Source organism: Micropterus salmoides, unplaced genomic scaffold (assembly GCF_014851395.1).
Source record: "Micropterus salmoides isolate LMB-PRFRI ecotype aquatic unplaced genomic scaffold, ASM1485139v1 Ms_hic_scaffold_5, whole genome shotgun sequence".
NCBI lineage: Eukaryota > Metazoa > Chordata > Actinopteri > Centrarchiformes > Centrarchidae > Micropterus > Micropterus salmoides.
In genome coordinates, this window is record NW_024044237.1 from 17,413,607 (window position 1) to 17,434,719 (window position 21,113).

At 42.5% G+C, this 21,113-nt stretch overlaps 1 protein-coding gene and 1 pseudogene across 3 annotated transcripts in view; one reads left to right on the plus strand and one right to left on the minus strand.

Moving 5' to 3' along the window:
- The first annotated feature begins 1,084 nt into the window (after positions 1–1,084).
- On the plus strand, positions 1,085–15,460 carry LOC119888205 (annotated as a pseudogene).
- A 3,183-nt stretch (positions 15,461–18,643) lies between these two features.
- The window catches only part of spock1 (SPARC (osteonectin), cwcv and kazal like domains proteoglycan 1), a 109,504-nt gene continuing 107,034 nt past the window's right edge, over positions 18,644–21,113 (minus strand). For all 3 annotated transcript variants that reach the window (XM_038700097.1, XM_038700095.1, XM_038700096.1), the window contains one exon: positions 18,644–20,031. In XM_038700097.1, the coding sequence (XP_038556025.1) occupies positions 19,835–20,031 (197 nt within the window). In that variant the 3' untranslated portion in view covers positions 18,644–19,834. The remainder of the gene's footprint in view (positions 20,032–21,113) is intronic.

A 21,113-nucleotide genomic window follows, 5' to 3' on the forward strand; every position in this document is an offset into this window, starting at 1 on the left:
GAGGCCAGATTTGTCTGGGCAATATGGAAAACACAGAGGTGAGCTGGAAATAGAGTCCCTCTTGACCTGACTAATTGAGCAGTTTGTTTTTACCCATGATTCAGTCGAGTTCTCAGATTTGAGAAATGTAAAGCGGGGAGGGGACTTAATAAGTGCTAAGCAATTTTTTAAATCTTATTTAAGGTTTCATTTAATTCTTTTTTAAGACTGAGGCCCAAAGAGGTTAAACTATCCAGTGATTCATAAAAAAATCATGCAAAAGCAAAGGTTAGAGAAAACAAATACACTTGTGCAGCAGAACCTTTTGTTTTCTGTTATATTCTCTTCTTAGCTTTTCCCCCATTATTAATCTCATGACCCCTCAGATTTATCTTGTGACCTTATCTACAACAGTAAACAATTCTCCGCAGAATAAGTACACTTTAGGTATATTTTGCTGATAAGGCTTTTATAAGTTGGACTTTGAATGCACCACTTTCACTTATAACAGTATTTTACATTGTGGTATTGGCACGTTTACTTGAGTAAAGGATATGAGTACCAATAATAACGATCCCAAGCATTGTTGCAAGCTCCCCCTTCACACAAACACTACACACTCACGATCCACCCCTCCAGTACCTTCACCCTGACCTCTGAAATCTCAAGCCCTCGATCTTCTCATTCAAAGGGAGGGGAGGGAGGGCAGACATGGAACCCAACAGATGACCTGTTTATTTTGTTAGCTGTGTTTGCTGGTGTGAGGATGGTTTCCAGGATGTGTGTGTTTCTGTGTGGGCGTGATCTTGTCCTGTCACAGGCCTCAGCTATCTATCCACATAATCTGTGGACGCTGAATTGAGGATTACAGGGGATTTGTTCACAGCAGAGTGAGCCTCAGCTGAAGTTGTAGATTTTGTTTGTCTGCCCAGAGCCCCTCCCATAGAGAAGTAATGGCCTTTGTTATAGGAGAGGAGTGACTCTCCTTGTATGTCTTTGTAATGCAAGGCATCAGCAGCGAATCCTTCGAACCTCAAACAGCTTAAAGAGAGAGAAAAAAAAAAGTCAGATTTGACTCCTAAATTAAGTGAAGGGGGCGGGGGATTTAAAGGAAAGGCAAAGGGGGTGTTTCTTGCCCCTCTCGCCCCTTTTCTTTCTCCCTGCCGGTCTCCTTGGTCACACAAATGCACACATCCTCACACACACACTGACGAAGGCTCAGTCCTGCTATGGCCACCACCACCACAGAGGAGAGCTCTCCGGTCCCGGCAACCACAGCAACCCAGCAGCCTGACTTGGATACTAGCATAGAACCCGGCTCAGCAAGAAAGCCTGAGTCCAGTGAGGCCCAACTTGACAAAGAAGAAAAAGAGGATGAGGAAGAGGAGGAAGGGGGAGAAAGCTCTGTGCCGGGGCAGGAGAATGCAAAAGTGCAGAGTTTGGACCCGGAATGGGTGGAGGAGAGGTTCAGGATCGACAGGAAGAAGCTGGAGACCATGTTGTATGGTGAGTGAGCTGAGCAGTTCAATGCTCACATTGCTGTCAATACCATGCACCTGAGCTCCATGATTTTCCACCGGCACAGATAACAGTTATCAACTTAATTCTCACATTCTTCTCTATAAGCTGCTTTTTCTGAAAGTTATTCTGTTTTGGTGTTTTGGATGCTTGTCATGCACACCCCCGCCATCCCCTGTGTGCTCTTCCTATCTTATCTATCTGACCCTGGGTGTCTGTCAGGGCCTCCAGCTGGCTGTGCCCTTGTTCTCACCATCAGTATTACTGCCATCCACTAAACTCCTGTTGCTGTATCACCATGATTTATGACCTGCAATGGCTTATGCATTCAGAAGTCTGCCTCTGCAAGTTATCGCTGTTCTGGTTTTATGACAAATGCCTCCCCTGTGTTACTGGGGAAACTCCTTCTGACAGTGTGCTACTGCTCCAGATAGAGACTGATATTTGTCTGTTTGTCCTTGCGCAGACTCTTGTTGGGAAAGCTTGAGTGAATTTGTTTTAATGTGTGTGTGCAGGTGCGACTGTGCTTTTGTGACTGTCTGTTTGCGCAGCCTCAGTCAGGCAGTACATTTTGTATCTCGTCCCTCTAGGTGACAATCTGTCAGGCTACACTTGACACTTCACTCTGATAGGCCAAGGAGTGCTTTGTTTTTTATTTTTTACACATTCCTTCTTGATTTTACAGTTGTTATTTAATTTTTTAGTCAAGTGGGAGGTCTTTGCGTCAGCAAATGCCATTGATGTGATTAGCTGTCTCTAGGCTAATTTGTGGTTGCCCCCCCTAACCACCACCTTCTCTCTCCACCCCATACTGTTCTCTTCCCATTCCTCAGCTCTGGCCAGAGTAACCCATAGTGATGAGGGGGGTTGAGGGCGTTCCTAAGTCCCCCCGTACCCTGTAAATGTCACTGTGGAGCGATGGCCTTTTAAAATTGTTTATGTTCCCGGCAACCTCTTGTTCCAGTTGCTTGGCAAATTTAAATGTTGACTTTACACACACATGCTTGATATTGAATACTTGCGCTGCAAACGACGGAGCTGTGTACTGCTGACCAACACAACATGGCAAATCACACTGTGGAAGATTATAAATGTGTCTTCATTGTGTCTGTTCTTTATGTTTGCTTGCTATATGTCTTTCAGCTCCAACACTTGGAGATGGTGAAACCGGAGAGAAGTTTTTTGAGAGAGTAAGTAGAGCTCCACACCGGGAAACATGTTATTCATAAACCAGAAGATTAAACAAAAAGAGCCCTAACCCCTAACCCTCCTCAGTGAAAGCCACCGATAATCATCAGTGCAGAAAGCTTCCTGGTTAAATGTAGCTTACAGATCAGTGAAAGCCTCCATTTTAACATTTGTTCCATACTCTGCATCCAATGATTGCTAGTTTTATGGAGGTGATAATTGCAGTCTTTGAAATGCAAATGAGGCTTTGGTCTGGACTGGAGTCTGGAAGTGTTGATGTGTGTGCTCCGATTGTATGCGTGGTGATTTGTGTGCGTGTGTATCTTTGCGGCATACAATGACAGCTCTGCCCTTGTTTCCCACTCTCTCCTATTGTTTGTGCTTCCACAGGTGATGAGAGAAACCGACACTCAGGTGAAGTGGCCGTCCAAGCTGAAAATTGGGGCCAAGTCAAAGAAAGGTGACAGACTCTTGATGTTTCACTACTCACCCCTTATTAGGTCTCTGCACTTTTCTCCTTCCTGTCACACGTTTTTCTATGTTCCCACAAATTGATTTATCATTGCCCATTTACTGTAGCATACTGTGTACAGCATTAAAACTAAACTCCTATTTCTAGATCCACATGTGAAGGTGGAAGGGAAGAGAGCCAATGTTTTGAAAGCCAAAAAGAAGATACTAGAAGTGCTGGAAACCAGGGTGAGGGTTATTTAATTTTCACAAATTGTCTAAACAATAATGTCAACAATGTACAGATGAAGACATGCTTTTACATGATTTATACTTTGCTACTGCTTCCCTTTAACCAAGTATTGAAAAGTAATCTGCACTAAAAAATAAACCCAAACACTGTTTATATGAAATCCAGGTGAACAAGGTGACTCTAAAGATGGACGTGGCCTACACAGAGCACTCCCACGTGATTGGGAAAGGCGGTGGAAACATCAAAAAGGTGATGGAGGTCACATCTTGTCACATCCATTTTCCCGACTCCAACCGCCACAGTGCTACCGGAGAGAAAAGCAACCAGGTAACAATAACTAAGGCAGTGAGCCACTAAACAGTTAGACTGACAATTAAAGAGGTGGTATTATTCTTTTGGCTTTTCCCCTCTCCTTTAGTGAGTCATATATAATTTTTGTGCATGTACTAGGTTTGCAAAGTGAAAAAGCCCATCTCCCACAGAAAACACTGCTCTGAACTGCCTGAAAACAGCTCATTTATTGTCCAGCCTTTTCCCTTAGATCCCTGTGACTTCACAGCAAAATGTGCGTCATAATGCTCGCCAACTGGCTAGTACACACCCTCAAAAACACCGGTGGAAAAACTCTCTGAGCTGTAGCACAAGACAAGACGTCCACCAGCTGCCTCTCCTCTCCCTTCCAAACACTAGCTACTGACCAGGCAGTCAACGGACATAAAGTTGTTACTGTGATGTAGAAACAGAGCTCAGTCAACCCCTAAATAGGGTTTTGAAAAATGAGCATAATATGACCTCTTTAAGGAACTGAAAACAACCTTAATTAAAAAGCCATTTGTTTTCTCATCTTTTACCAGGTCTCCATCGCTGGGCCCATAGAAGGAGTGGAGGAAGCCAGGAGGAGGATAAGAGTGAGTGGTCATGTATAATCTGAGCAGAAACTACCCAGGATAGATTTGTATTTGACTCAAAATCCAACTTCTTCACTCCCGTCAAGACACAGCGCTCAAAAGAATGATTAATAGAATGGCCTACACAAAGAAGAGAGGTATATTTGTCAAAAAGCCGCTGTCTCACATCTCTTCATTACCCCCTCCCCTGTGTGACTCCTCTCCATCACACTCTTTCCCTTGTTTCCCATTCAATCTTCTTTGTCCTAGGACTTGCAGCCATTGTCCTTGAGCTTTAACCTCCCAGTCAGCCTGATGCCCCAGGGTCTGCCAGATGCAGGCTCCCCACTCATTCAACAGGTAGTGCAGACTTTGGGGGTCAGTGTGAGCTTCAGGGCCGTGCCACCCCATCCTCAGGCACAACCCACCTTCTATGAAAGCTGCTGCACCGTCTGGGGCCTGCAGGGCAATGCAGCTGCTGTCAAGGTTAGTGTAAAACACAGAGGACTTTGATCCAGTTTACACTCATTAGAATAGGGTCTAATCAATGTGTATCATATAGTTTCATGTAATGTATGTATACATTGTCATCTGGCAGAAGGCGACCTGCATCCTGATAGACCTGCTGCTGGGGTCAGAGGTCACATGTGGTGTAGTGAGCAGCCAGCTGGATGTCACCTCCCAGCAGCATCTCTTTCTGCTGGGGCAGAATGGAGCTCACTTCCTGAGCGTCATGCACCAGACCCAGACCCAGATCATTCTACCAGACCTTAGTGCTCCTCAGAGCCCTCCCTCGCTGCTCATCCAGGGCAGCCCTGACGGAGTGTGTCTGGCTCGGCAGCAGCTCATGGTACAGCGGGGTGTTTGGTTTTTGTTTAGGTAGAATTATGCTGAAGAACAATTCCGAGAGGTTGCAAGTGCATTATCTGTTTATCTGTGTATGTGTCTTTGTGTGCACATCTAGGACTGTCTGCCTGTGTGTTTGATGTTTGACATGCGTGAAGATGGGGAGGCAGATCCTTGTAAGCTGGCTCAGATGATGCAAAACCTGGGAGTCTTCATTAGTGTCAAGCCCAAAGTAAAACAGACCAGCAAGGTACAACTTTAGCTGCTTTGTTATTGTTAGAATCACCCCATCTAAAATTAAATGGTAATTTTGTTGTTTTATTTGCTACCTCTCCCTATTTTTACATTCCCTGTTAATCTAGGACTATATTGTGATTGCTTATTTCATACGCACTGGATTAAATAATAAATGTTTATTGAAATATTTGTTGAATGTTCACTTTCATTTTGGATTAAACATTACTCTGTCTTGCTGTCTCATGTGCTGTGGTGGTTTAAATACTGACGTAAAACTCTGTATTGGTGTATATTTATCAGTCAGTAGTGGTGAAAGGTCTGGAAAGGAACATCTCCTGTCTGTATGAGGCCCGCCGTCTGCTCCTCGGTTTGGATTCTAGTGAGACTGCCAAGGTAACCGAGATGACCCCTGACCCCATGTTAACCGGCAGCGGAATGACCAGCTATTGGCTCAACATGTTGCTGCAGCAGCTTCGTCTCTCTGAGCAAGGTGAGCATGCACATATACAGTATGTGTATACATTTGTATGAAAACACACCTAAACATATGAAAAAATGTTTCCCAAAGCTGTGGCATCTCTGCTGCACCAGGGTTTTTTTACAGAATCATAAAATCACAGAAGCCACCTTCAGGTGCATGACTCAGAACTCATCAGCACTCTGGCTGGAGTTACACACATATGTGTGTAGGTGTGTATCTATCCAAATGTCATGGAAACTGGAAAGCAACCTATTATTCAGATTTTAATTTTTTCCACAAGCAAAAACTAGTGGTGGAGAGCAACAAAGGACATTTAATCAAGTACTTCATTTACGTAGAACATCTGAGTACTTTTCTTCACAGGCAAAACATATTCAATCAGAATAAATGTATGTTCACATAAGAAGTTGACAAATAAAGACAAAGAGAATGCAAACACCTTAAAGCACAGTCACGTGAATACACATGGGGGGGTATGTAACACTAAGCGCAACAGTAACTCTTCTCTAAGTAAAGGGTCATCATTTTATCATGATATGGTTGATGGCTTTACATTTATGTTACTTTCATTAAGTAATTTGATTTCTCTTTTCACATACAGTATCTAATGGGGGCAGCAGTACATAATCACATATTGTAAATTCTGTAATCATCCCTGTGTTGTGTACAGTCTCCTTAACGATATGACAAGTTATAAGTTATAACAGCACACATACACATACACACAACATATGCAAAACAAATGGGTGGATGGAAACATGTGTCTTTTGTTTCATTTGGTGTTTTTTATGTTTACCTGCTTTGTTTGGTAGCACAACTTAATGTGATCTTTTACTCATCTTTCATGTCCCCTCTTGTAAAGGCTCTGTGCCTGCTCCCACTCCAGATGTGCTGACTGGTCCTAAGTACCGCCCCTCACCTCCACCAGGCTTCACCCCTCCTGCTGATGAGGGGAGGATGGGACTGAAGGGAACAGATAGCCGACCACTGGAGAAGGTTTGTCCCTGATTGTAGTCAAACTGCTCTCAGTAGATAGATAAACATCAATAAAAAACAAAACACACATTACATTTTTTCCTCTTCAGATCCTAGAAAATGAGGACCTGTCTGGCCAATCAGAGGATGAGAGCTCTCAGGCCATGGTGATGTTATCATCTGAAGGGTGTCATTCAGTTAGCAGCATCAGCAGCGTGGGATCAATGGGTCGGAGGGGGAGTCTCCAGGGTCCTGACACTACCAAGGTTTTAGTCCAGGGCAGACGGCATTCAACGGGGCAGGCGTTAACATACAGGTGACCATTCACAGATTCTTACACTTGTTTTTGTCACTTGTGAGGACACTCCATTAATGCTCTGATTACTCTGATACAAGCACATCCACACAATTAAACAGGTAGGCCTACTCAGTGGCAAGCTGGCCCTGAAATGATAACAGCCTTTAAAACAGCAGCACGCCAGCCACACCAAATCCACTGAAAAAGCACTTGTAAAGTTACTCACCCATTTGAAAGGCATCCATTGAGCTTGTATTGAGCGAGATCTTTGACAGTGTCCTCAGTAATCCAAAACAATCTTATTTGGGAGCTTTGGGACCCGCTCTTCCTGTTCTTTTATCTTCTGTCTCTTCTTGAAACAACTTTTACGTGTGAATAGCGTGACTGCTAGCTTGCACGTGTGCTCTGCTAGTCTACTTGTCAGATTTTGCGTTTCACCCGGTTTCTGGAGTCTTGTCACATGATTAAATAGAAACTTAAGATTGGGCATTAATTTTACCCAGCAATCATCACTGCATTTGTCAGCTATGTGACATGTATACTAAAGAAAATAAGATTATATTCATTCTGTTGAATCTGTGGAATCATTTTTTTCATAATTCAATGTATACCTTATAGCCTACTGCTTGCTACAGACGTCTGGGCAAAAGTCTGTGTTGTCAGACCCCACGGCAAAGGGGGAAATGCACATTTGAGTGTATATATAGCACTTAATCGGTATGAAAGCAATAGGTTGAGTTGAAATGTGTGTTTGCTAAAGATAGATGAAAGTCATTGCATTTTTCCCATGTAAATGACAATGAACAGCCCATAACCAGTGGGATTGCTTCTATTAAGGGCCCTCAATACAGTGCGGGCCCCAGTGCAGCAGTACTGTCTGCACCTCTCTTATACCTACAACAAAAAGTAAGACATAACCTAAAAATAAATGGTTGCCCTTGTGGGGACCAAGGTTTTGTGAGTCCTCACAATGACTATGAACATACCTACAGCATGATTAATATGCACATATAAAGCAGATCTGTTGAGAATCTACACATCTTGCTGAAAACACTGAAAACCAAGTTAGAGAAAGCACAGCTTGTTGACCTAGTTGAGTCCTTTTGTGGCTCTCTTGATAAACCACTTTATAATACTGTGCAGTTGAAACGGAGCAGTTCTCTCATATCAACACATCCCATAATTGTATAGCATTAACATACTATCTCTGAAATCCCCCTTAGTGTTACTACTGTTGCTTTAGGGAAAGAAAGACTTGACAAGCTCTCAAAAGCTGCACATAGCCATCCCAGTTCAACCTAACCTTGTCTTTCCATCTGTGTCTGTGTGTCTCCTGAATGTGCCAGATTACTGAATGCAGACATTGAGGGAGGGAGGAGTGAGCGGAGGAACAGCCTGAGGAGAGACATGACGTTGGCTCAGGATGTTCGCACTGACTCATCCAAGGCTGAGGTTAGTGAAAACAGGAATTACAGGTCTCTCTTTGTTCACCCCGTTTCTTCATAAGATGATGCACTGCATCTATAGACAACATTATTTTGGCTAAATCTCAGTGGAAAGACAATCAAGTGTAAACCCCGAAATACTTAATGCTTAAGGTATTGAAGTGTTTTGTAGAGGGTGTATGAGATAGTATAGTTATAGTTATGTAACCTTTTGAGTTGCACATCACTGACCCCGGTGCAATTTGATTTTGAGAATCAACTTTTGTGTTTGTTTGCTTTCCTTATTTGTCATCTCTCACTGCCTACCACCACAGCACCAGGTGTTAGGTTCTCCCTGCCTGTCCTCAGTAACCAGAGAAAAAAATAATTCAATTTCATGCATTATTTACCGACTCTATTTCTTGTTTGTGCTTTGTAGGATTATGACTATGAGAAGAAGAAACTGCAGGCTACCAGAGGTTAGTGCTCCTAAATGTTTAATATTTCTTCCTGTCTGTGGTTTCAGGAGCTCTGCACAGGCTTCTACAGCAACAATTACGGCACTGCTAAGCAAGCATTTTTTTTGATCTATAGTTGCTGTATACTGCAGATAATTAAACTGAAAACAAATTTTGCATGTGTATTTGGTCCAAAATACTTACTGTATATTGTTTTGCCCATCAACTAGCCACCTACAGTATATACAACCAATCTGTTGTTTTTGGAGCTGAACAGGGAGCAGACTAGAAAATTAACTCCGCTCTTCAAACACTAAATCTTACTCTAAAATTATTGAATTTACTGTAAAAGTGCACAAGTTTTAGTCATACTGTTCTTAAAACATGACTTAATGTCATATGATTATCCGGGATGAAATAACCTTTTTAGATTTTCAAGCACGTTATGGAGGCAACACATTAATATCCTGAGCAGAGGCAGGGGCTTGATAGAGGGGGCCCATTTCAGTGCTGCTCATAGCCAAGACAGCTGATGAAGAGGACCTGTTTATGGGCTGCGCTGTGCCAAAGTTATAATAGAGTAGCAGTGGCTCTCCTACTTAATTCACACAGGGCAGATACACAATGCAGACACACATGCATCGAGACACAGTTGTATGCGCACTCTTATACCCACATGCATAGACACACGCGCGCGCACACACACACACACACACACACAAGAAACACTACCTCATCCATCATGCAGAATGAGAGGTACTGGGAAGATCTGTGGCCAAATGGTTCTAAATTCCCTCAGTGTTGCTTTATGGGATTATGAATTAGCAGTTTGAATGGGCCATCTGCCTCATAGTCATTAAGACACACATATGCCAGTATGTGAATGGGACATTTACTCACACAAACACACACGTAAACAAATGACAACCCACCAGTTATAACCCTATTCATATCACACTCTTTAGAGTGCTGTTACAGTTTTTATCACACTTTCACACATGGATCCTGTCCCAGTGCCAAAAAAGGCCCAGGGTCACTTGTTTGTCATTTGAATGTGTGTATCTGTCTCAGTCTCAGCAATTAGATTTTTATTAACTATGCCACATCCTGGCAAGGAGACGCACTGTTTGTGATTCATTATTTAACATCTGAACCCAGCTTGTTCAATTCAGAATATCAGAGGAGACGTGGAAAACCTGCAATGCATTTTGATTATGGACAGTTTACAGTTATATGCTAAAAAAAGTATCAGTGCAAATTTTACATTTTTGTGCACCTTATGTATTTTCAAATCTTTCTCCTTAAAGCTGCTTTAATTTATATTTTATAATTAACACTGTATCAAATTATGTGAAATATGAAAGGTGTCATTTGTAGGTGCCATGGAGAATTATTACTTCACTCTGCAATTCCCTTCAGTGCTAAGGAGCATTTTACCAACTTTCAGCTATCTGTTTTAGTTTTATGTAACTTTATTGTTTTAGATCAAACGCACTCAGAACTTGAAGTGGGCCATTACTCCCTGGTACGCAGTACATTTTACTCTATGCGTACCGTGACTTTTTCTTGCGCACCGCCCCTTCTCACAAGCTGCCAGATCTCTTTTCTGCCCTAAATAAGGCCCTAAATAAGGCCCTAAATAAACTGCATTACACAGTGGGCACATGTGACTCTCACCTGTTCCCGTTCTTGCCAGCCTGCTAATCTCTACCTGAATCACAATGACCACCATGTAAACCATTTTTCTTATATAATGATTTAATGAATGAAAACAATGAAGAACTGCTGTGTTGGCCAACTGAAATTAAAATTAGACTTCTGGAAACCAAAATAGTATATAGAAATTATAACGAATACACTAACATTAGCTATAATCAAACCTTAACCACAGTAATGTAATATCAGAAAATTATTTATTTGTGAAACACTGAATTGTTGAATCTCAACTAATTAACAATTGAAATGTTATAAATATATATATATGTTATAAATACTCTACTATCTGTAGGCAGAATATCCAAATAAAGTGTAACCTGTAAATATATTAATATATTAACATTAAACTTTTTACTTAATCTTAAAATATTGGAATAGAATAGATTCATTTATAGTAGATACTCATCTGGGTTTTGGATAGTGCATCTGCAGTGGACAGGAGTCAGGATGCTATTTTGCCAGCCTATGAGTGTGTGTGTGTGTGTGTGAATGGAGATGGCATCAATATTTTTCCACTTCAAGCACTACTCTCACACAGTCTTACAACTCTCACCACTCTCGTCGGTGTTGTTTTCAGACACAACAGGCAGCTGTTTTCAGCAAAAGGCTCAGTAAACCCACTATATGCAACCTGCCCAGCACTGTATTGCAGACAAAATTAGCAACTAGCTGGTGAACTTAGCAGAACATTTGGCAGAAGTTTCTCTCAGAAGTCGGTGAAAACAGCTGAAGGAAGAGTAAATATTGGATTCACATTCACCAAGTGGCCTAAAAAAGTGACTCTTAAATGAATGCTAATATCACTCTGAGGTAAATCAGCAAATGTTAGTTAAATTTAAGCTATGGCTGCCCCCAAGTTGCCAAAAAAAGTCTGTATTTCCCCTATGTGTGTTTGTATGTGTTCTGTCAGCCATGCAAAGGAAGCCTGTGGTCACAGAGGTCCGGACACCCACAGACACCTGGAGTGGCCTTGGCTTTTCCAAGTCTATGCCAGCCGAGGCGTCAAAGAGCTCCGCAACATCAGCCGACGCAGCTACAAACCCTACCTGAGCACCATCAATAGCCAGCAACAGGTAACAATGAGCATCATGCTAACTTAGTGTTTGGTTTAACAAAGTGAAATAAAATGGACTTCCAACTTAACGTGGTTCATTTTGATTGTTAATTTTAGCTTGAGCTGGCTTGACTTATATGCTCTTGCTGAACTTGTGACCCACTCATAGACTTTATAAAAGGAGTGGATGTAGCCACTGGGATGTTAACAATTGGTTTGTGGACTACTGTTTTGAAGCCTCGAGTTTGGCATTTTGGCCATCTCCATCTTGGTTTTTGGAACAAGAAGTGACCATTTTTGCATGAGCTAGCTAGCTTAGTTAGTAAGGTGCAGCTGTAATTAACATTAATTGTGATATTTGGATGCAAATTTTGGCTAGCGAACAACAGGCTTAAAAGAAAATGTTCTCATCGGAAAAACAATGATAGTTGACTAAGTAATTTTTAGGTGACCAAAATGTTATAATAACTTTCATGAACTGAAACCACACTGTGAAAGGGACAAAGTTTTTAGACAAAAACAGACAGCACTCAAAAACAACTTCATGTATATGTAAATGTACACAGTGGCAGGGCCGGCCCGACAATGTTGGAGCCCTAGGCAAGATTTTAAATTGGCGCCCCTCCATACCCAACCCTAAAACGTCCACCTCAGGGGTTGGGGTCATCACTCCTCTATCCTCAGGATTGTTTTAAACGTTCAGCAGCCAAACTCACAATTTTATCATTTATGTGGCAACTTTTCACCTCAAATAAGTATTTTAAGTTATACACTCCTGGACTTTAATAGCTCCTGTGTTTCAGCAGGTTTCTGCTCATGTTTAAACTTTCTGCACATTCAGAATCTCTCCCACATATCTGACATGTCAAGATTTGCCTCTATCCTGATTGACAGGTAACCGTTTTAGTAGAGGTAGGCCTGCCCTAAAACATGCTTCATCATTTATTTTACTGTAAATGGGACCACAATTTCCAAAATTAACATCATGCTGTATTGAAGAAGACTAGCAATTGAGACTATCAAAGGAAAGTGTTTACTTAGGTATCTAAGGAAGGTTAAAATCAAGGGCAACTGGACTTGGTTGAAGAATGTTTCACGTCTCATCCAAGAGGCTCCTTCAGACTGACTGGCAGGGAAGCCCGGCCATTTAACTTCTGTTGTGTCGTTATCAAGGTGTATCAACAGTGGTGGTTGTTGGAGTCACGTGAGGCCAAGTCTGAAAGACCATCATTGGCATTGTCACATGAGGCCAAATGTGATCATTTGTTTACTCTCCTGGGAAGAGATGAAAGGACATCATTGTAAGTGGGGGATGAGTGGTGCCTCAGCCCTCCTCCCCTGTTGGGTGATGGTCTATCTATTGTAAATGGCCTCTTTCAAACCATCTGTCCTCCCTGTCTAAAATACATACAATGTTATGATCGAAAGAGTGCCCCTTTTCCTTCAAATGTAGGTTTACTGAGGTAGTAAATTAGTGAGAAGTAGTGTCATTTTGTCATTAGCTCGATAGCAATCTGACTTCTTTTCAGAACCAGTGAAGTCGCCCCCTTCTGTCCATTAAAAAGAATGCAGGCTTAATGCATTTCTACATTGGCTTCACTTTTCAGACCCAGAGGTTGCCACTTGGACCCACCAGCACACTTTATATATTGGTATGCCGACCACAGTTTAAAGCATTTATCCTACTGTGTGGTAAGCACTGCCAATTTGTATGCTCACCTCAATTACCTGAGGTCTGACAGTATCACCTCAGTCAACAAAGACGCTACTCAGCAACCTGTTTACGAGAGCTGTTTCAGCTCATCTCCCTGAACGTCTGCTCTCTGACTGCTCAGTAGCCAGTGATGGAGGAGCAGACTCACTTAGGTTAATAAGAGCAGGAAGTATTCCTCGAGTTCAGTTTTTTTCTGAGACCCAGGCAGCTGGGAGGAAACATTCACCATGCCCACCGTATTTATAATCTCCAGTGAGAGGGTGTTACTATCACAGGTCAGCCAACAAAGACAAATGTTTAGATACATGATTAGTCACCTCTCTTTTTAAATCTCTGGATCTATAGATATCATGTCCAATGAAACCCTCTGATCACTTGTAGCCATTTGTCTCATGACCTCTAGCATGACAAAGAGAAGAGAGATGAAAGAAGGCGGTAGTGAGTACAAGGTGCTGCTGAATGGTTTGCAGATGAAAGAAATACTAGTTAATATTTAATGCCATCACAATTTCTCTCCTCCTCGTCTCCTTCTAGTCATGGGCTGCTTCGACGGAGAAGGTGTTTAACGGGAGCAATTCTGAGAACTGGAGGGATAGACGTGGATCCACATCTTCATCCCTCCCTGCCTCTTCCTCCTCCTCTTCCTCTTCCTCCTCCTCTCCATCTTCGCCCCCATCTACTTTCTCCTCATCCACCTCCTCCTTCCCCGCATTTGCATCCTCGATGAATGGAAGCAGGAATGACAAACCCTGTAAGTCGTACCTATGTGCGTTTTTAAGCTTGACAAAACAGAGCAGGCCACTTTTCCTCTGAACTTTGACCTTTCATGTCTAGCGGAGAGCTTCCCGAGCAGCAGCAGTTACTTTGAAGGCGTGTGCTCATCGAGGAGGGCTTCAACCTGCAGTCAGCGGAGCCCCTCCCCCAAAATGACAGATGACCTGCCTGAGCTGCTCAGCCAACTTGGCCTAATCAAATACATCGATGTGTTTGAGCAACAAGAGGTAAACACATGTAGAAAATTGCAATGAATACTTTTCTGAGTGCTGACATTTCAAAATCAGTTATAAGTGTATAAAAATACATTTTCATCATCACTTACACATGCAACACACTGGTTTTAAGTTGGGTTGGCTGTGTCGGAAAACTTGTCCCAGACCCCAAAAGTCTTGTCCCCCAGCCGAAAGCATTATGCATTATAAATGACTGCTATCTGTACTCATCCAGATTGATTACCAGACATTCCTCACTCTGTCTGATGAAGATCTGAAGGAAGTGGGCGTCTCCACCTTTGGAGCCAGACGCAAGATGTTACTGGCAATCTCAGGTGAGAATCCGATGTCCTAGCTTGGACTCAGATCTGCTTCTCCATCTGTTACCGTGGTAGGTGGCCTCTTGCCTCCTCTCGTGAAAATTATTATGTTATTTATCTTCCTTTCCAGACCTGAACAGGAGCAAGAGGCGGCTCTCGGATACACCTGCTGTAAAAACCGGCTACCTGGAAGGCGGTGCTAGTGGTCGACTACCACGAATCATGGATCTAGAAGTTGCTGCACAGAGTAATCGCTGGTGAGGGGAAATGGCAATTAGCGCCGAGCTCCATCTGTATGGTCTAATCTGCTTATTTGCCATAAATGGATAAGCATGATGCTGCCCTGAAAAGCAGCAATCATTCTGTAAACTTCTGAATCCGATGCCTTTAATCTACAGTCATACCCCAAAGCTTTTTATACAAAATCAAGACAAGGAGGTCTTCCCTTCCGAATCTCTGATCCTACAAGAAACAAACTGTATGAAACACAAATGAGCATGTGACCATGTTGATCCTTTGTGGTGTCTTTTGTCAACATAAAGTGCCTTTCTTATGCAAACTGTTACTTCTATGCTTTGATCATATGTTTAAGTCCATGTTAACCACTGCATTTATGCAATTGTAAATAGATATTTACAAAAATAAATTACATTGTTCTATGATAGTGATGATCAATAAAAGTGTTGTTGTCACGGTTTTTTTGGGGCCTTGTATGCCTTTATAAGAGAAGACAGGGAATAAGCGCAGAGAGAGAGAGAGAGAGAGAGAGAGAGAGAGAGAGAGAGAGAGAGAGAGAGAGAGAGAGAGAGAGAGAGGCTCATACCAATGGCATTGTAATTATATGGTCAGTGCTTTAACTAAACCTTGAAGCCACCAGGGCATCCCTCAGAGCAGTAGTTTTCATTCAAAACCCCCATGTATCCAGCTGCAGTGTGGACTGACTCTCTACCCAAAGCCAAGATCAGACCACCAGAGGGCACTGGTGTCACACACTGTGTTTAGAAATTCAAGTCACACTTGTGTTACATGAAAAATAATGGATTTGATTCAGGAGGAAACACTGACAACAGCATTAGAGTTTGTGGTGGACTAGGTGGCGGCTTTGGAATACAGTAGCAATGATCAGACAAAGAAAAAATGAATTAAAACACCCAAATTGGTAAATACATTGTGTGAGGGTAATATGACACTCTTTTTTTAATGTGGTTTGGTCTCGCCTGAATGCTCACCTGAAAGTTCCAATTTCATTTATCACTGTTGCCAGGAGTGAAACCACTGGAACCGCTTATGAGTTGTTTCTTGTTTAATTTATTTAGCGGAGGGCTACACCCAGCAATTTACTGCTACCAGAGGGACCTCACTGGCGGCTTATCAACAAGAATGGTATAATCTCTCTCTGAATTTGCAAATTTGGAATAGTGTTGTTGGTTACCAGCGAATGATCCAAGAAACCTCAACCGGGGGGCATGAGGGGGACTGATCTGTTCAGACGCACCACAAGCTGACTGGTGCAGTGGCAGCCAAGCAAGAAAGAGTGTGTGAGTGGAAGTGGTGGGCTGTGACAGATTAGGGAGAGATGATCCCTGCTTATTACAATGTCTCTGCCAATTACATAGACAGGCTTTAGAACAGTGATCCCCAAATCTGGTCCTTGGGCTCTGGAGCACTGCTGATTTTTATTCTGTCAGGTAGTTAATTGCACTCCCATGTGGTTGCAGGTCTAAACTGGCCTTTGGTCACACAGCTAGAATGAAAACTACCTGGAAGAACCAGCAGCACTCTGGACCCTGAGGACATTGGAGAGCCTCTTGTACTTTTCACCTGCTAAAGTGGCAATCGTTGCACATGGCCCAGTTATGTGGTAGGTATGCAAAATTAAGCTTTGAGCAGACTATATTTGCAGCCAGGCCTTTTTTTATTCAAGTGGTCTAAACTTGCAGATTAAAGCTGCTATAATCAATATTTTTACATTACTGTAAGTCCTGGATCAAATTACTTTTATTGACAAACCCACAGTCACTTTGCAGTTCCCCAAATTAATGACAATATTGCTCTGTGTCTGCTAGATGTGAAAATAAGCAACTGTTGGTGACGATATCTTAATGTTGTTTACAAGAAACAGAAACAACAATGACAGTGTGCGTGCATGTGAGACGACAACAAGGTTTGAGATTGACTGATATACAGTAGATGTGACAGTGCGCTAGTGTTTTCCTAGTGTCTCTTTGTGTTGCCAGTCTTTCACTGTCTGTCTCTCTGTGTTTGTCTGTGAGTCTGTTGGCGTCGGCATCCCTTCCCCATGCTCCCTGCTCCCTGGCTCAGCTGCATCTGCACATACACAATCAGCTCATCATCCCTCCCAGTCCACTCATCTGTCATCAACCTGTAGTATCTCTACCCTGGCTCACTCTCACTCACTGCCAGATTGTTATTTCGACCCAATTGGTAGCTACGACTTGGCCAAAAATGTCTGAAACTTCAGCTCTTTTTTTAAACTTAAGATTTTTGCTTCCTAGCATTTTCCTCGTGACTAACCTTTGTTTCTTGTACCTCAGGATCACCGCCTTCTTCTTCTTCCGGACAGCCAGCCATGGTTCCCCATTCCACCACCGCCCACGCCATCTCCTCTGCCATTATTCATTATTCATCTCTCCTTCATCAAATTCCCCTTTACAATAAGAACTTTATTTTTTATCATCCCCTGTCCGAGTCATACATTTGAGTCCAATCTGAGTTCCTGATAATAATAATAATAATAATAATAATAATCCTTATTTGTAGAGCACTTTTCAAAAACAAGAAATGTCTTGTGGTAGATGTTACAAGTTAGGAGGAGAAAATAAAGTGTCTTACTGGGCTTTAGAGTTTCTGGTTGATTTTGTTATCTTTGGACGGAGTCAAGCTGTTACCCCATTTCCCATCTTAGTACTAAGTTAATTGGTTGTTGTCGGTGGATTTATATTTACAGATGAACCACGAGAGCGGTCTAATCTTCTCATCTAACGCTTGATGGGAGATAATAAGTGTATTTTCCAAACTTTATGTTGTGATAGGCAGTGTTCCCACATCCTTTATTACATTTAAAAGACAAGGGAAGAAACCTGTAACATACTTCAATGAAAGGAATAATTGGAAGTCAGGCCCAAAATTCATGAAATGGGAGGAATAAGGTGGATACAATGGGGGAAAAAAAGCAGACACTGCATGTGGTTTTGTTATGTAGCCTGATGACAGAAGAGGCTGCACTAGCCAGGGTCCCAGAATTAGGTGATTATAAATCCTCCACAGCTTCTGGCATAATTTGATGCACATAGTTAAGCCCATTGTCTATTGTATCAGACAGAGTGTGTAGTGAACTGCTGAATAGGCTGTTTCAAGCCAGGAAATTCAGTTGTTCCTATGGCCTCCAATTGTTGGTACAATGTGTTTTCAAAGTGCTGAGCGGGCTGTTAGAAGACAGCGGGGTCAGCTGTCCCATTAGCCAGTGATATTACAAAAACACTCATTAAGCTTTTACGTTCTTTTGGGCACTGCTCTCCTCTCTCAAAGGCAAGTGATAAGAGTATTTTCTGCTGCTACCATTTATGCCCGCTTCTAACAGGGGAGTCTGCTTTCTCAAGGTTGGAAAAGGTCAGCATTGATGGAGAGATTTGATTGTTCTACTGCTGAGAAATCTGAGCTTCACAAGAAATAAAACCAAAAAGGCATGAGAAACTCACATAAATGTGTTGTGGTTTTGCAGTGAGGAAAGAGATGTGTTTTTATTTCATCATGATTTGGTGAAATAAAATGAAATGTGAGGCTTGTGCTGAGAATGGTACATCAGGAGAACAACAGACACGTGGACACAGACCTGTAAGGTTCAAAAGACACCCAAAGTGCCACTTTACTTAAATTTTCAAAGTTACAAATAAAAGTTCACTTAGTTGACATGGTGAAGATTTCAATTTTCAATCACTGAACATATCCAATGTTGGGAGGCAGAACAGAGCCTCTTCTCTGCTCGCCCGACTTCGTGTGTCCTCCCAGCTCAGGAGCAGCTTCTTGCTCTAGTGTCTATGCACAGTCAAACAGCCTCAGCAGCCCTGCTGACCAATTAGTAAAAGAATAGCTGGCTGATTTGGACTGTAGGCATTGCAGTTCGCTGTTCTACACTGCTATCGCTCTGCAATGCAACCTCCTACCTCCTGAGATTGGGAGAAGAACCAAAAAGACACTAGACAGCATCAACATAGCAACAACGTATTGTAGCAGCCAAATAGGCATCACTTTCTGTTTGAGATGCATAGAGCTAGACCTGGCCAGGTAAATCTCTCTTTTACAGAAACACGATGAGAAACATGCAACAACAACGACAATACATCATTAGTCTCATTGCTTCCTGGGCTTTCTGGGACATTCAAGATCAACGATTAAATAATTTACAATCCTCCATGAATTAACGGAGAGAGAGGGAGCATCTCAGAGCCTGGGAATGAGTTGTGGAAACATCTTTGAACACTGGAAGGAGCTCGACAGTGGAACACAGAACATGAGAATGAACCGCTGATGGAAGTTCAGGCAGGGCAATCCACAATCTGGCCTTCCTGGAGGAAACATATTTACATCCAGTACATCAGCTAATGTATCTGACCAGAGGCTCTGACATGGACATACAGAGATATATGAGAGGGGGACTGAATAAGAGAAGTAGATGGAGGGAGTAATAGAGAAGCGAGTCCATGTTAGAAGAGGTGAAAGATTGCAGGTTTGGGTGAAGGAAGAAGCAGAAAGTGGACAGCTTGAGCAGAATTCTAACAGGGTCTTGACAGTTGTTGAAATCTAATAGGCGTTGTGTTTTCTGTCTGAGGAAAGCGCGAAACACTTGAAAAGAGGTCGGATGAGGTTCACTGAAGAGAGAGATATGGATAAGGGACAGGGATTACAAGAGCAAGTTCAGGAGCTGCTGCCAAAGTAACTGGAGGAGGAGACATTGGAATGGCTTCAGATCTGTGCTGAGTTAACGGAGATTCCTTGTCGGCTGATGGCAAAATAAAATGGAGCGGAGCTACCAAACATATCCGATCTCGTCATCCTTATCGTCTTCCTCGTCCTCGTCGTCCTCGATGGCTCCTCGGGGGTGAATCCGGCCCCGTCTCTTCTTCTGCCGGCTCCGCCCGGTCTGTGATGGCTCCTCGTCCTGGTCATCCAGGAGAATGACTGCACCGCCACTGCCAAAATCTCCTGATGTCTCCTGGTCCTCATCTGTAGGGAAATGCACATGAACAGACAAACAGACAGGTTAAAAGGTCAAATATCAGCTACTGGATGAAGTGGCACAAATTTGGGCAGACTTTCATGGCTCTTAGATGATTAATCCGACTTTGCCAATTCCCTGACTTTTCGCCTAACTGCATTTGTGTTTGTTTTTACAGAAGTGTCTCAACAGTTGGATGGATTGTCATGAAAACTGTCATGATTTGTAATGCCTTTAGTGAAACTGTAATCTAGTGCCCCCATCAGGTCATAATTCAATCAAAAATGTATATGACAGGATGGTTTATATATTCTATTCTTCTCCAAACAATAAATGGCAGCACAGAAGAAGAGAAGAAGTAGACAAAATCCTGCTGTCCATCATTCCTTCACTCAACATAACACAATGCAGAGTCAAGGGGTTTCTTAACTAGCCAGTCTCAGTGGTGTTTGGCTTAGCTCAGCTACATCAAGTTACACCAACAAACATTTTGACGTTAAACAAAGTTTTTTGGCACTAACGCTGAATACTGTGTAGCTACAGTGCAGGAGTCATTATCTGAGCTCTTGCCTCCAGCATTTTGTGAAATTGGGACCTTAAAATCCTTCTGAGTTCAATTCAAAACAGCCTATTTTCCCATGGGTACTCTGGTTGAGTGGCACTTACAGTGTTAAAATCTGTTTGGCGTCCTTATGTTTAGGCTATCAAGCGGAGAGCTGCTGCATTGGTACCTGTTTTTTCTATGCAAGGCCAAATGGGAGAAGTCCAGGCTGCTCCAGCCTGAGGCCACTCAGTCAGATGTTAGATGAGCTTGTTAGATCGGAGACAAAGGACTCCTGCTGTCAGTGTGTGTGTGTATTTGCATGTGGTGGTTGTAGAGACACCTCATCAATATTGGAAGCTGCAATTACTGGCTTTGGACTAGACTGGCATTCGAGTGAGCCATAATCTGTGACTGTGAGTTGGCTGTTTGATTGGTAATCAGTATGTCTGCCTGGATTCTTTCTTGCTAATTATTGTTCTATTTTTCCACAGTGAAACCCCTTGGCCATTGATTTGCAGCAAAGTGCTTCTATTGGCTTTTTGACCA